We start from the raw sequence: 16,223 nt of genomic DNA on the forward strand, positions 1-16,223 counted from the left end.
AATACATGCCTTGGGGTTCCCATCGCGGCTCAGTGGTTAGCGAATCTGACTAGGAACCATGAGGTTGCAGTTCGATCCCTGGCCTCGCTCAGTGAGTTAAATATCCAGTGTTGCCGTGAGCTGTGGTGTAGGTCGAAAGACACAGCTTGGATCTGGAGTTGCTGTGGCTGTGGCATATGCTGGCAGCTACAGCTCTGTTTAGACCCTAGGCTGGGAACCTCCATGCAGCCCTAAAAAAGACAAAAAGACAAAACAAAAAACAAAAAAACCTAGTACATGCCTCTGTCATGTATTGTTCTAGATCCTGAAAATACAGCATTGATTAAAACAAATTCCCTGACCTCAAATTATTTACATTCTTTTCTTTTTCTTTCTTTCTTTATCTTTCTTTCTTTTCTTTTTGCTTTTTAGGCCCGCACCCATGGCATATGGAAGTTCCTAGGCTAGGGGGTCAAATCAGAGCTACAGCTGCCTGCCTACACCACAGCCGTAGCAACGCAAGATCCAAGCCACATCTGCAGCCTACACCACGGCTCATGGCAATGCCAGATCCTTAACCCACTGAGCGAGGCCAGGGATCAAACCTGCAACCTCATGGTTCCTAGTTAGATTCGTTTCCGCTGCTCCACATCAAGAACTCCAATTTACGTTCTAATGAAAAGAGGCACAAAATTTAAAAAACGCTAATTATATAGCATGTCAAATTGTAAGAAATGCTATAGACAAAAAATAGAGAAAAGTAAAGGATATTAGATAGTTCCAGGAAATAAAGAATGGGGATGGTCAGAGAATAACTCGTTTTTCTTCTTTTTTTTTTTTTTTTTTTTTTTTTTTTTTTTTTTTGGTCTTTTGAGGACTGCACCTGAGGCATATGGAAGTTCCCAGGCTAGAGGTGGAATCAAACTACAGGACCAGCCTACACCACAACCACAACTTGGAATCTGAGGTGCGTCTATCACCTACACCTCAGCTCACAGCAACGCCGGATTCTTAACCCACGGAGTGACGCCAGGGATCGAACCCCAGTCCTCATGGATACTAGTTGGGTTCGTTACTCCTGAGCCACAACAGGAAATACAGAGAACGTTTTTCATTTTAAAGTGAGGTATGGAGTTCCTGTCGCAGCTCAGCAGACGAATCCAACTAGAGAAAGGGAGCCAGGGTTGCCATAGCTGTGGTGTAGTTCCCAGTTTCAGCTTGGATTCCCTGGCCCAAGAAAATGTTCCAGGCAAGGAAATAGAAACATAAAGGCCCTGGGCAAGAACTTGCCGGCATGCTTGAAGAAAGGCAAGGAGGCTGGGGTAGCCAAGACTAAGTAAGCAAGCTTATATTCTCCCTATTTTATTCTTACTGGAACAGAGAAGAAGGTTGTTCTCTAAATAACCTCCTTAGTTTTTCTTCTTTAATCTTCTTCTAATCCCTCAAAATTTACTGAAAATTCTGTCTTCTGGCTTTTTCATTAACTTTAAACCACTCCTGGAAACTTACTCCATTCTTCCAACCAGGCCAGGAGGAAGGCAAGAGTCTTTTCTTTAATTTCAGCAGCCTTAGCACAATTAACTATTTTCTCCAGCAAACTTGTTCTCCTTTTCTTATGTTCTGAAAGGGATATTTTCCTTCCAGAGTGCACATGCTCATCAATACTATATCGATTTATTATCCGTTGCACATTAACCATTATGTCATTCAGCTGCATATTAAGGTCCTATAAGAATAAGGAGAGAATATATTAATAAATCCTCAGTTTGACAATAAGCTTTACTTTTCTCCCAGAATGTCATTAACAGTCACTATGAAGCTACCTAATTAAAGTCCTGCTAATTCTAGCTCTTCTGTGAGTCTCAGATTTTCCTTTAAAATGTTTTTCAGAGTTAGAGTTGTGGCTCAGCAAAAACGAACCCAACTAGTCTAGTATCCATGAGGACTCAGGTTTGATCCCTGGCCCCACTAATTGGGTTAAGGATCCAGCGTTGTCTCGAGCTGAGGTTTAGTTCGAACATGCAGCTCAGATCTGACACTGCTGTCCCTGTGGAATAGGCCAGAAGCTGTAGCTCCAATTCAACCCCTAGCCTGGGAACTTCCATATAGCGCAGGTGTGGCTCTAAAAAAATTAAATAAATAAATAAATACAAATTTTCTTGGAGTTCCATAGCGACCTAGCATTTAACGACTTGGTGCTGTCACTGCTGTGGGGGAAGTTTGATCCCTGGCACAGGAACTTTTGAATGCTGCAGGTTCAGTGCCCACCCACCCCTGCCATTTTTTCTCTGCCTTCATCTTAGTATTGCTATGACATAATGAAAGGAATATTAGGTTTGAAGCCATATCTGGATTCCAATCTAGCTCCTTTGTTAAAATGACTTATAGTAAATTACTTAACAATTGTGAGCTACCCTGACTCCTCTCAGAGTAAAATAATGAGGATGCTAAGTACACAGTTGATGTGAGACATGTTAAGTTGTATGAAAATGCCTTATAAACTGTGGCTGCTATAGGGAGTTCCTGTTGTGGTGCAGCAGTAACAAATCCAACTTGGAATCATGAGGTTGTAGGTTCGATCCCTGGGCTTGCTCAGTGGGTTAAGGATCTGGCATTGCTGTGAGCTGTGGTGTAGGCTAGCAGCAACAGCTCTGATTAGACTCCTAGCCTGGAAACCTCAATATGCCGCAGGGTGTGGCTCTAAAAAAGAAAAAAAAAAAAACAAATAAACTGTGGCTGCTATAAACAAACTAATTAGCTTATTAGTTAAAGGAGATTACTTTTTTTTCTTTACTTAACCCTTCCCCTGGAAATCACCTATCAGAACATTCCTCAGCATGACTCTTATTTTGTTATCCCCCCTCCTCAAAAGTCTATCAACAGGACGTTCCCATTGTGGCTCAGCAGTAACGAGTCTGAGGATTCAATATCCATGGGAACTCAGGTTCAATCCCTGGCCTTGCTCACTGGCTTAGGGATCCAGCATTGCTGTGAGCTGTGGTGTAGGTCACAGACATGGCTTGGATCCTGTGTTGCTGTGGCTGTGGCGTAGGCTGGCAGCTGCAGCTCCGATTGGACTCCTGACGTTGGAACTTCCATATGCCTAGGGTGCAGCCCTAAAAAGACAAAATAAAATAAAAAAAGTCTATCAACAAATTTCTTCTGTTCATCACTTTATCCCAGTAGTTCTCAATGTGGGTAGTTACTTGCTCAAATGTGCCATTCAGAAATTTGTAGAAGCAGAGTTCCTGTCGTGGCTCAGAAGTTAACGAACTCAACTAGTATCCATGAGGACGTGGGTTCAATCCCTGGCCCTGCTCAGTGGGTTAAGGATCCGGCATTGCAATGAGCTGCAGTGTAGGCTGCAGATGCGGCTTGAACCCTGCGTTGCAATTGCTGTGGCTGTGGCGTAGGACGGTGGCTTCAGTTCTGATTCGACCCCTAGCCTGGGAACCTCCATATGCTGTGGGTGCAGGCCTAAAGAGACAAAAAGAAAAAAGAAAAATCATTATAAAAGTAAAAATTAAAAAAAAGGAAAAGAAATTTGTGGAAGCATTTTTGGTTGTACCAATGACTGGGAGGATTTATTCTATTTAGTAAAGGATGCTAAGGGATGCCAACCCATCCTACAATGCAATGGACAGTACCCACATTGAAGATCTGGCCCAATCCTGCCTAAATTATTATTATTTTTATTATTTATTTATTTATTTATTGCTTTTTAGGGCCACACCCGCTGCATATGGAAGTTCCCAGGCTAGGGGTTGAATCAGAACTACAGCTGCGGGCCTATACCACAGCCACAGCAAAGCGAGACCTGAGCATCTTCATGTATACTAGTCAGATTCATTTCCACTTCGCCACAAGAGAAACTCCAGGATGCGGGTTTAATCCCTGGCCTTTCTCAGTGAGTTAAGGATCCGGGTTTGGCAGGAGGTCACAGACTCGGCTCAGATCTGATGTTTTTGTGGCTGCGGTGAAGGCCAGCAGCTGCAACTCCAATTTGACCCCTAGCCTGGGAACCTCCATGTGCCATGGGTGTAACCCTAAAAAAAAAAAGCAAAAAATAATCATATTTCTATACACTAGCAATAAATAATTGGAATTAAAATTTGATAAAATAGTACCACTTGCAAATACACTAAAAGCATGAAATACTTAAGTATGAATCTAACAAGATAAGTGCAAGATCTATACATTGAAAATTACAAAACAGTGATGAAAGAAATCCAGGAAGATCTAAACAAATGATGACAGTTCTAAGCACAGACAAGGCTGTAGACAAACTGAAACTTTTACACTTTCCTGGTAGGAATGCAAAATAGTAAAGCCATTTAAGATAACTGTTGGCAATTCCTTTTTTCTTCTTCTTTCTTTCTGCTTTTTAGGGCTGCATCTACAGCAGGCACATGGAAATTCCCAGGCCAGAGTTCTAATCAGAGCTGCAGCTACCAGCCTAGCCATTGCCACAGCAATACCAGATCCATGTGCTGTCTGGGACCTACACCACAGCTCATGGCAACGCCAGATCCTTAACCCACTCAGCAATGCCAGGGATTGAACCTGCCTCCTTTTAGAGAAAATATTGGGTTCTTAATCCACTGGGCCTCAATGGGAACTTCAAAAAGGGTGAATTTAATTATACATACAATTTTACTTTAATTTTTAAAAAACTCTCAGATTAAAAAAAAAAGGCACAGGCAGTACACTCAGACTACTTGGATTTGATTAGAGGCTTCACTGTGACAACTATGACTTTTAGGCAGGCCTTGAATAGTCTCAATTTCTTCATCCATAAAATAGGATCAATAGTATATCCATCCATTCAATAGTATATTAAATGAGATAATCTATAAATAAACTTTTACCATAGGTAATATGGTAAATACTTGAAATGCTACTTGAAATGCTATTAAGCTCTTACCATAAGCCACAGGGGGAAAGGGTCAATGTAAGAAGATGGTAAAAGAAAGCATCAAAATAAATGCCCAGGAGTGGGATTGCTGGATCATATATGATAATCCTACTTTTCGTTTTTTGAGGAATCTGCATACTGTTTTCCATAATTGATTGCACCAATTTACATTCTCACCAACAGTATAAGAGGGTTCCCTTTTCATGCTAAGTGAAGTTAGTCAGACAGTGAGACACAAACATCATAAGGTATCACTTATATGTGGAAATGTACAAAAGGATACAATGAACTTGCTTGCAGAACAGAAACAGGACTCACAGACTTTTAAAAACTTATGGTTACCAAAGGAGACAGGTTGTGGGGGGAGGGATGGACTGGGGGTTTGGGATGGAAATGTTCTAGGTTAGGTTGTGATGATGGTGGTACAACTATACATATAATAATATTCATTGAATTAAAAAAAAAAAGAAAGCATCAAAATTTGAGGAGTTCCCGTCGTGGCTCAGTGGTTAACGAATCCAACTAGGAACCATGAGGTTAGAGGTTTGATCCCTGGCCTTGCTCAGTGGGTTAACGATCCGGTGTTGCCATGAGCTGTGGTGTAAACTGCAGACGTGGCTTGGAGCCTACATTGCTGTGGCTCCGGTGAAGGCCGGTGGCTCCAGCTCCGATTAGACCCCTAGCCTGGGAACCTCCACATGCCAGGGGTGCGGCCCTACAAAAGGCCAAAAGACAAAAAAAAAAAAAAAAAAAGATGTAATTTTGGACAGTTCCTGTTGTGGCTCGGTGGAAAATGAACCAGACTAGTATCCAAGAAGATGTGGGTTTGATCCCTGGCTTCAGTGGGTTAAGGATCCAGCATTGCCGTGAGCTGCTGGATCACAGTCACAGCATGGATCCTGCTTTGCTGTGGCTGTGGTGTAGGCTAGCAGCTGTAGCTCCACTTTGACCCCTGGCCTGGGAACCTCCATATGCTGCTCATGAGGCCCTAAAAAGCAAAAAAAAAAAAAAAAAAAATTGCATTTCTATGTACTAGCAATGAAAAACTGGAAATTGAAATTGAAAAATAATATTATTCACAGATGTTTATAGTAGCTTTATTCATAATTACCAAAACTTGGAAACAACTAAGATGTCCTTAGTAGATAAATGATTAATAAATTTTGGTTTATCCAGACAATGAAACATTATCAGCACTAAAAAAAATAAGGAGTTCCCATTGTGGCTCAGTGGTAATGAACCCGACATAGTGCCCAGGAGGATATGGGTTGGATCCCTGGCCCTATTCAGTGGGTTAAGAGTCCAGTGGTGTCACCAGCTGTAGTGTAGATCGAAGCCACAGCTCAGATCCCTCCCGTGGTGTAGGTTGGCAGTTGTAGCTCCAATTCAACCCCTAGCCTGGGAACCTCCATTTGCTGTGGGTGTGGCCCTAAAATGACAAAAAAAAAAAAAAAAAAAAGACATGGAGAAAACTTAAATGCATGTTACTAAATGAAAGAAGCCAATCTTGAAAGGCTACATCCTCTGTGATACCAACATATGACATTCTGGAAAAGGCAAAACTGGAAGCAGTAAAAAAAAGAAAAATCAGGGATTGCTGAAGGTGGGGAGGAGGAATGAATTGGAGCAGAGGGGATTTTTAGGACAATGAAAATACTTTGTATGATACTGTAATGACGTATACATGTCGTTGTTTATTTGTCCAAACCCATAGAATGTACAGCACAAAGAGTGAACCCTAGTGTAAACTATGGACTTACCAAGCGTCCATTGTATGTTCATCAATTGTAACAAACGTACCACTTTGTTGGGGATGTTAATAATGGAGAAGGGGATGCATTTTTGGAGTTAGGGGTGTATGGGAAATCTCTGTACCTTCCTCTGAATTTTGCTGTGAACTTAAAACTGCTTCAAAAAACAAAAGGTCTTTGGCGGAGTTCCCGTCATGGCTCAGTGGTTAACAAATCCGACTAGGAACCATGAGGTTTCCGGTTCGATCCCTGGCCTTGCTCAGTGGGTTAAGGATCCAGCGTTGCCATGAGCTGTGGTGTGGGTTGCAAACACGGCTCGGATCCTGCATTGCTATGGCTCTGGCATAGGCTGGCGGCTATAGCTCTGATTCGACCCCTGGCCTGGGAACCTCCACATGCCGCAGCGGCCCAAGAAATGGCAAAAAGACAAAAAAATAAATAAAAACAAATAAATAAATAAATAAAAGGTCTTTGGGAATTCCCATCTTGGCGCAGTGGAAACTAATCTGACTAGGAACCATGAGGTTGCAGGTTCAATCCCTGGCCTCGCTCAGTGGGTTAAGGATCTGGCATTGCTGTGAGCTGTGGGGTAGGTCTCAGGCATGGCTCAGCTCCCGCGTTGCTGTAGCTATGGCGTAGGCTGGCAGCCTACGCTCCCTAGCCTAGGAACCTCCATATGCCATGTCTATGGCCCTAAAAAAAAAAAGGCAAGAAAAAATGAAATGAAGGGGAAAAAGCTTTTCTACTTTTTTACAAGTAGAAAAGAAATATCAAAATGGCAAAAGTTAAATCTTCCTCATCAGTATTTACTTTTAATGTAATTGGATTAAACCGATTTATCCAAAGATAGGGATTGGGAGAACAGATTTAAAAAAGAAAAAAAATGACCCGGACTTCCCGTGTGGCTCACAACATAACTTGCAGCTTGCAGCAAAGTGGGATCCTTAACCCATTGATCGAGGCCAGGGATTGAACCCACATCCTCATGGATACTAGTCAGGTTCTTAACCTACTGAGCCACAGTGGGAACTCCAAGAGACTCACTTTAGATCTAAAAACCCAGAGAGGTTGGAAATGAAAGGATGGAAAAAGATATCCATGTAAATAATAACCAAAAGAGAGGTGGGTAGTTATATTAATATCAGACAAAATAGACTTTAAGGGAAATTTCACTTTCAATAATGGACATAACAATTAAACAGAAAGTAAGTTAGGAAATAGAGGACTTAAACAACAATAAACCATTTAGATATAACAGATGTATACAGAATACTCCATCAATGCACAATTTTCTCAAGTGCATGTGTAACATTCTCCAGGATAGATGGTATGTTAGACCACAAAATAAACCTCAATATATTTAAAAATACATTGTACAAAATATCTTTTCCAACCACAATGCGATGAAGTTAGAAATCAACCACAGAAAGAAAACAGGAAAATTCACAAATGTGTGTAAATTAACACATTATTTCTTTGTTTGTTTGTTTTTGGCCACACCGTGGCATATGGAGTTCCTGGGCCAGGGATCAGATCTGAACCAGAGTTTCAACCCATGCCACAGATGCAGCAACACTGGATCCTTAACCAATTGTGCCAGACCGGGGATCAAACCTTCCGACCAGCATCCCAGAGATGCTGCCAATCCTGTTGTGCTGCAGTAGGAACCCTAATTTTTTTTTATTATTTAAATAAATTGGGGGGGTGTAACACATTCTTAAACAACAAGTCAAAGATAAAGTTACAAGGAAAATTAGAAAATAGAGACGAAAATGAAATCATAACATACCAAAACATGGAAGTTCCCAATGTGGCTCAGCTGGTTCCAAACCTGACTAGTATCTCTGATGATGGGGGTTCAATCCCTGGCCTCCCTCAGTGGGTTAAGGATCCAGTGTTGCCATGAGCTGTGGTGTAGGTCACAGATGCAGCTTGGATCCTGTGTTGCTGTGGCTGTGGTGTAGGCCAGCAGCTGTAGATCTCATTTGACCTGGGAACTTCCATATACCACACCTTTGGACCTTAAAAAAAAAAAAAAAAGAAGAAGAAGAAGAAGAAGAAGAAAAAAAGAAAAGCCTTAGACAGATGGCTTCACTAGTGAATTCTAACAAACTAGAGAGTTGATATGTTCCTGAGGTAGACCAGTAAATTTGTATTGCTCACTTTGTCATCTGAAAGAAAACTACTTCTAGTGATCCTTATTGATAGGTATGGAGAAAAGCCATTTGCCAGATCAGTAGCTGCAGAACATTTACCAGAGGATTTGTTAATTTGCCCAAGCAATGAAATCATCTGGTCTGGTACATCCGCTGCAATTGGAGTCATTTTACAATAATCCACTGATTAATTTTACAATAATCCACTGTCATTCTCCATGGTCTATCTGTCTTCTTCACAGGCCAAATAGTTCAGTTGAATAAGAATGTGGTGGGAGGAGTTCTCTGGTGGCTTAGTGGGTTAAGGCTCTGTTGTTTCACTGCTGTGACTCAGGTTGCTGCTGTGGCACAGATTTGATCCCTGGCACAGGAACTTCCACATGTAGTAGGTGTGGCAAAAAAAAAGAGAGAGAGAGAGAAACTGAAATAAACATTGTAACTCTCATTTAAAAAAAAAAAAAAGAATGTGGTGGAAATGACCACTCCCATATCTTTCCCTGAGGGTGGCGCTTATCTCTGCAATTCCTCTAGAAATGCAGTATTGCTTTTTTTTTTTTTTACTTTACTACTTTCCTAGGTAAAGGCGGTTCTCGTGGCTTCCACTTGGCATTGTCCACCATAACAGCCTTCACTCCACAGGTCAGGGAACCAATGTGGGGATTCTGCCATCTGCTGAATATGTCTTTTCCTTTTCTGCATTCCAGAACTGGCAGAATAACCACAAGATGGGTTCAGGGACCTACAGGCCTGCTGTGATATGGACTTGAGCTAAAAACTATTCATCACGTGACTTTCATAAGCCACTACTCTGACTGGTGGGCCACAGATGACGTTTTGAATCTCCTAGAATTAGTCTCAGTTCAGAGCCAGTGTCCAGTAGTGCCCCAAATGGTTATTTCCTTTTCCCCAATGCACAGTGATGCACAGAGGTCATAGACCTCTTTGGAGAAGTTTGGAGGAAGATTTGAGTAAAAATTTTTGACAGCGTCCTTCCTCAAGGGAACCCAGCCTCCCTTTTATTCAAGGGGTTCTGGGTGTCTAAACAGGTTTAGTCTGGGAATTGAATGAGGGGTCATGACTCTCTGTTATTATTACTCAGGTTAGATTTTTGTTCACTTGACCTAGACATATTCTGCTTATACAGATCAAGTAAGAATTTGTTAAATTCCTATTTCACTTTTAGTAGGAACAATATGAATGACTAGCCAATGCCATAATTCTTAAGTCAGACTATTTTTTTTTTTTTCTTTTGGGGCCACACCTGCGGCATATGGAGGTTCCTAGGCTAGGGGTTGAATCAGAGCTGTAGCCTCTGGCCTACACCACAGCCACAGCAACACAGGATCCAAGCCGTGTCTGTGACCTACACCACAGCTCATGGCAATGCCAGATCCTTAACCCACTGAGGGAGGCCAGGGATTGAACCCACATCCTCATGGTTGCTAGTCAGATTGTTTCTGCCGAGCCACGATGGGAACTTCCAAGTCAGACTGTTGCGATGGGTGCTCTGTTGTCCATTGTGGTAACCAGGCCCACTTGGCCTTCAGTGGTTGGGTACCACCACTTGACCCTTTCCACTTCAAGATCAATTACTCTCATTGCTTTTAGGTTTCCCAATTCCACTGTAAGTTCTAGCCGACAGAGAAGAGTGATCACAGAGTCCTTCAAGGATGCAAAGACTCCCCTGTAAATTGATTTCTCTCAGTCACGGTGAAAGGTATGTCTTCTAGACTCTCCCAGGGATCAAATCTGCGTCCTCATGGATACTAGTAGGATTTGTTACCTGCTAAGCCTCAACAGGAACTCCAGGTGTTCCAATTTCTTCACATCCTTACCAATACTTGTTATTTTCTAGGTTTGTTTGTTTTTCTGATAATAGCCATTCTAATGGGTTTGAAGTATCTTATGGTTTTGATTTGGGTTTCCTGAATGATTAGTGACGTGGAGCACCTCTGCATGTGCTTGCTGGCCATCTGTTTATATTCTTCAGAGAAATTTCTATTCGAGTTTTTTGCCCATTTTGGAACCGGGTTTGTTCTTATTGAGTAGTAGGAATTCTTCAAATAGTCTAGATGTTAATCACTTATCAGATATGTGATCTGCTAATATTTTCTCCCATTCTGTGTATTGCCTTTTTACACTGTTGACAGTTGTGATGATCAATTTTATGTGTCAACTTGACTGGTCCACAGGGAGCTTAGTCAGATACTCTAGGTCTGAAGAGAATAATCACTGTGAAAATGTCTGTGAAGATGTTTCTGGATGAGATTAACACTTGAATCAACAGACTGAGCAAAGTAGAATGCCCTCCCTAATGTGGGTAGGCCTCATCCAGTTAAAGACTTGAATAGAACAAAAAAGGCTAAGTAAAAGGAAACTCCACCTATCTGACTTCCTTAGGCTGAGGCATTAGTCTCTTCAGTCTTTAGGCTTAAACTGAAGAAACATCAGTTCTTCTTGGGTCTTAAGCCTGCTGGCTTTCAGACTGGAACTACACCAGAGGCTCTCCTGGGTCTCCAGCTTGCCAAGTGGAGATCATGAGACTTCTTAGCCTCCAGAATCATGTGAACCAATTCATTATAAGGAGTGTGTGTGCATGTGTGTATATAATCTATATAGTATATATGCTATGTACTATATATATAATATATATATAATGAATACACACACATACATATTGACTGAAAAAAATGCACAACCTAAATGTTGAGAATTATGATTTATTTGGTGAACTTGCTGAGGACTCACACCCAGGAGACCACATCTCAATAGCACCAAGGGACTGTTTCAAAGAGGTAAGGGAGGAGCCAGGATATATAGGAGTTTTTGCAAAAAAAACAAAAAAAAAAGCAAAAACTAGTAGTTGGAACATCAAAAAAGATTACTGTTAATTAAAGAAAACTGGACCTCTTGGAGTGGCACAGTGAGTTAAGAATCAGATTGCAACAGCTCAGGTAGGTTGCAGATGCATTGGTTCAATCCCCAGCCTGGTGCAGTGGGTTAAAGGATCTGGCATTGCCACAGTTGTGTAGGTCACAGCTGAGGCTCATATTCAGTCCCTGGCCCAGGAATTTCCATATGCCAGGGTGGGAACATTTAAAAAAAAAAAAAAAAGAAAAGAAGAAAAGATAACCAGACATCTCATGTTAATGAAATTAATGCTAAATCATTAACTATATGGGAAGATGCAAGGGTCTAGGCTCATTGAAATCATTCCTTTGATATGTTCCACAGCTATCTAGGGCCAGTATGTTATTTCCATCCTGAGTTCCTCCCCAGACACACCATGGGTGTATGTGCGTGTGCGTGCGTGCGCGGAAGTGTGGTTATACTTATATATATGATTATATATCTCCTATTGGCTCTGTTTCTCTGGAGAACTCTAATATTAATACAGATCAGATTTTGATACTGAGAGTAGTGCTGGAGGATAAGTTTTCTGAATTAGCTCCGGGGTTTTTGGAATCAGCTCTCTAATCTGATTGGATTTAAAGATACCAATGACTCAATTTCCAGTATTAAAGAAAGCAGTGATAGTCCTTGGCATGATCTGGGAATTAAGATATGCAAAATGTCACCAAAAGATACACCTACTCCACTCCTTATAAGAAGCAAGAATCTGAGAGTTTCCATTGTGGCTCAGCAGTAATAAACCCAGCTAGTATCCATGAGGACTGGGTTTGATCCCTGACCCCACTTGTGGGTTAAGGATCTGGCGTTGCCATGAGCTGTGGTGTAGGTTGCAGACATGCCTGGGATCTGGCATTGCTGTGGCTGTGGCATAGGCCAGCAGCTGCAGCTGTGATTCGACAATCCCCTAGCCCAGGAACTTCCATATGCCACAGGTGGGGCCCTAAAAAGACAAAAAAAAAAAGAAAAAAGAAGAAGCAAGAATCTGAGCAACATTTATGATACTTTCAAACATTTTTGGCAAATTAGCAAATATAATGAGATTGGCAGATTGTTCCTACTGTTACTGGACAAAGTGGGGAAAGAAAGGGATGGGCTCGGGAATTCAAATTCCCAGCTTTAGTGCCACATAAAGGACCTGAAAACTTCCATGTGTGCCCTGAAGGAGACCCTTAATCTCCTGTAGCTGCAGGCTAAGACTGATGAAAATTAAACCAAGACTCTCATTCTCTGACTGGCTGAATTACAATACACGTTGAGCTCCCAGCCTCCATGGGGTGGCTGATGTGAAAGGTTCTGGAAAGGTGGAATGGGGAGGTAAGGAAAGGCTCTGTTAGAGCTCGGGACAGTGACGTTCTAAATTCTAGTAAGTGCTCTTTGCCAGGGAGCAGCCTCTCACCCTCAGTGAGCACCCTCTCCAACGCCTCTCCACCCCTGTTTGAGGGGATTAACCCTGTATTGCCTGAGGATAGTGTAATGATCTCTCCTGAGCAGTTGCTATGCAAGACAATGCTGAATTTCCTCAGGAACCACTCCCACAACTATCTTTGTTTCCAGATTTATAGATTCAAATCCCAGTACATCACTAAAGATGAAGTAAGAGAGTGACCCACCAGGAGGTGCACTACATTCTGATAGAACTGCTTGAGTTTTCTTTTTTGCTTCTTTTAAATTTAAATTTAAATTTTTTTTTAGGGCTACACACATGGCCTATGGAGGTTCCCAGGCTAGGGGTCCCATCAGAGCTGTAGCTGCCGGCCTACACCACAGCCTCAGCAATGCAGGATCTGAGCCGAGTCTGCAACCTACACCACAGCTCATGTCAACACCAGATTCTTAACCCACTGAACAAGGCCAGGGATAAAACCCAAAACCTCATCAATGCTAGTCAGATTCTTTAATGACTGAGCCACGATGGGAACTCCTTCTGCTTGAGTTTTCTAATTTTCTTTTCTTTTTTTTAGGGCTGCATCCGTGGCATATGGAGTTTCCCAGGCTAGGAGTCAAATCCAAGTTGTAGCCACTGGCCTACATCATAGCCACAGCAACATCAGATCCAAGCCACATCTTCGAGCTACATCACAGCTCATGGCAATGCCAGATCCTTAACCCACTGAGTGAGGCCAGGGATCGAACCTATGTCTTTATGGATACCAATCAGATTCGTTTCCACTGAGCCATGAGGAGAACTCCTCTAATTTTCTTTTCTTTTTTTTTTTTCTTTTTTTTTTTTTTTTTTTTTTTTTGGCTGCACCAGAGGCATTTGGAAAGATCCTGGGCCAGGGTTCAAACCTGTACCACAGTAGCACCTTGAGCCGCTGCAGTGGTAACACTGGATCCTTGACCCACTGTGTCACAGGGGAACTCCTACAGTCACTCTAAAAGAAGTCAGAAAAAGAATAAAAAGGGGGGAAAAAACTGTAACTGCAATGTATACATCTAAGGATAACCTGACCCCCTTGCTGTACAGTGGGAAAATAAAAAAAATAAAAAAAAAAGAAAAAGAATAAAAAGGAAACAAAACAAAACAGGAGACAAACAGAAAACAAATAGAAAAATGGTAAATTTATTTATTTTTTGGCTTTATAGTGCTGTATCTGTGGCATATGGAGATTCCCGGGCTAGGGGTTGAATTGAAGCTACAGCTGCCAGCCTGCACCACAGCCACAGCAACTATTTGATAAAATCTCAGACAAGAACAAATTAAAACTACCAACTAAGATTAGATATCAAAATTTGCTATGGGGGAGTTCCCATTGTGGCTCAGTGGGTTAAGAACTTGACTAGTATCCACAAGGATGCAGGTTAGATCCCTGGCCTTGCTCAGTGGGTTAAGAATCTGGCATTGCTGTGAGCTGCAGTGTAGGTTGCCGATGTGGCTTGGATCTGGTGTAGCTGTGGCTGTGGTGTAGGCCAGAAGCTGCAGCTCCAATTCCACCCCTAGCCTGGGAACCTCCATATGCCACAGGTGCAGCCGTAAAAAAGAAAGAAAAAAATACATTAGGTAAGGTTTTTTGGGGGTTTTTTCCTGCCCTTTTTTTTTTTTTTCTTAGGGCCGCACCTGTGACATATGGAGGTTGCCAGGCTAGGGGTCAAATCCCAGCTACAGCTGCCAGCCTACGCTACAGCCACTGCAACTCAGGATCCGAGCCAGGTCTGCAACTTACACCGAAGCTCATAGCAACACCAGATCCTTAAGCAACTGAGCGAGACCAGGGATCGAACCTGCCACCTCATGGTTACTAGTTGGATTTATTCCCGCTGCACCACGACGGGAACTCCTAGCTAAGGTTTTAATTTTTCTTTCTATCCCAGTCACTCAATAGTACATGCAATTTATTTCTTAAAGAGCTTGGTTAACTCTGATATGAAAGTGAAAGCAATTAATATTGAATCAGAGCTTGTTATCTGCAGATTCAAGTGAAATTGTCATTTGAAATCAAAAGTTGCCTCAAATACAATCAGATGTCATGGAAATAAAGTGAATTCCTTTGGGGGAAAAAATGTAGCTGGTCATGGAGAGTTTAAAAAGACAGTTGTCATCTATAAACTTTTAATTTACTACCTACCTCTCTGGCTCGATAGTGCTGTGCTTCCTCAATTCTACTGATGATATCCTGTACTGTGAATGGGATCTCAAGCTTAGGGATCTCTGAACTATCAAGGACACTTCTGTACATTATGTTGAAATCCAAAGCTTCTTTTTCCGCTTCATGTTTGCCGTCTATCTCAGTTGGCATTTTGGTAAATGTTTTGGAAAGCCGAGTGATTTTCTTTTTTCATAGAATATAGGCAAATGCTAATAAAGGTGTCCACAAGGAAGCTAGAAGAGGTCTTCCCTGCTCCCAGAGATTGTGGTGTACCCTGATACTAGCCATGCTGTTCCAGTCCTGGTGATGTCACAATACACCCACTATGACATTGCCATTGACTCAAACATTTAAAGAGTGCTTACTCTATGCGGAGAACTAGGCATTCTGTATGCTGTGATGGGAGAGGGTGAAGGGGGGAGGGAGGGTAGGAAAGAGTAGACAACCGGAACACTAAAAGAAATAGAAGATATAGCCCTGCTTAAATGACCTTAAAATCTAGGTGTTAGAATTCAAGATCCAGTGTATCAAATGTAACTCCTGGTTATTCTCTCTTCCTGAGGTTTTGCTTAAGAATTTTTATGCTTGTAATGGAACGATTGTGTTACAGCTGCCCCTCAACTTTTCCTAGACATGTAGTAACTTGGAAGATAGTATTTGGATGGAGATCACAATCTTTGCATTGTCTAATGGCTCAATTTTTCGAGGAGCCTGCCTGAAGGAGGCTTTGAAGTTCCATAGCTGGCTGAGAAATTGAAGGGAATGCTTAGAGGCTGCTTTCTAACTGAAAGAAGAGTACTTTGGGCATCTCCTTTGATTGCGAGGAGGTGAAATGACTTAGGACACTGGAGCAATTAACAGGACAGATGGTTTTGGAGTTCCCGTTGTGGCGCAGGGGAAACGAATCTGACTAGGAACCATG

At 41.9% G+C, this 16,223-nt stretch overlaps 2 protein-coding genes across 31 annotated transcripts in view; one reads left to right on the top strand and one right to left on the bottom strand.

Moving 5' to 3' along the window:
• Window positions 1-15,617, bottom strand: part of FAM186A (family with sequence similarity 186 member A) — a 61,766-nt gene extending 46,149 nt beyond the window's left edge. The window contains exons 1-2 of the mRNA XM_021093091.2: window positions 15,281-15,617; window positions 1,489-1,705 (exon numbers count right to left, since the gene is read on the bottom strand). Coding sequence (XP_020948750.2) covers window positions 1,489-1,705; window positions 15,281-15,451 — 388 coding nt within the window. The 5' untranslated portion in view covers window positions 15,452-15,617. The remainder of the gene's footprint in view (window positions 1-1,488; window positions 1,706-15,280) is intronic.
• Window positions 1-16,223, top strand: part of LARP4 (La ribonucleoprotein 4) — a 176,112-nt gene that overhangs the window by 87,164 nt on the left and 72,725 nt on the right. For 4 of the 30 annotated variants that reach the window (XM_084955652.1, XM_084955647.1, XM_084955639.1 and 1 more), the window contains exon 1: window positions 15,682-15,834. The exons of 17 other annotated variants lie outside the window; for them this stretch is intronic. The gene's annotated coding sequence lies outside the window, so the exon portion shown is untranslated. Of the gene's footprint in view, window positions 1-10,409; window positions 10,519-15,631; window positions 15,835-16,223 lie in introns of those variants that run through there. 9 more of the 30 variants (XM_084955634.1, XM_084955638.1, XM_084955635.1 and 6 more) reach the window with 7 other exon arrangements.

This window comes from Sus scrofa, chromosome 5, assembly GCF_054392235.1.
Source record: "Sus scrofa isolate SSC_HxYL_T2T_F1_AM1 chromosome 5, Sscrofa_HxYL_maternal_Yorkshire_Landrace_v2.0, whole genome shotgun sequence".
Taxonomy (NCBI): Eukaryota; Metazoa; Chordata; class Mammalia; order Artiodactyla; family Suidae; genus Sus; species Sus scrofa.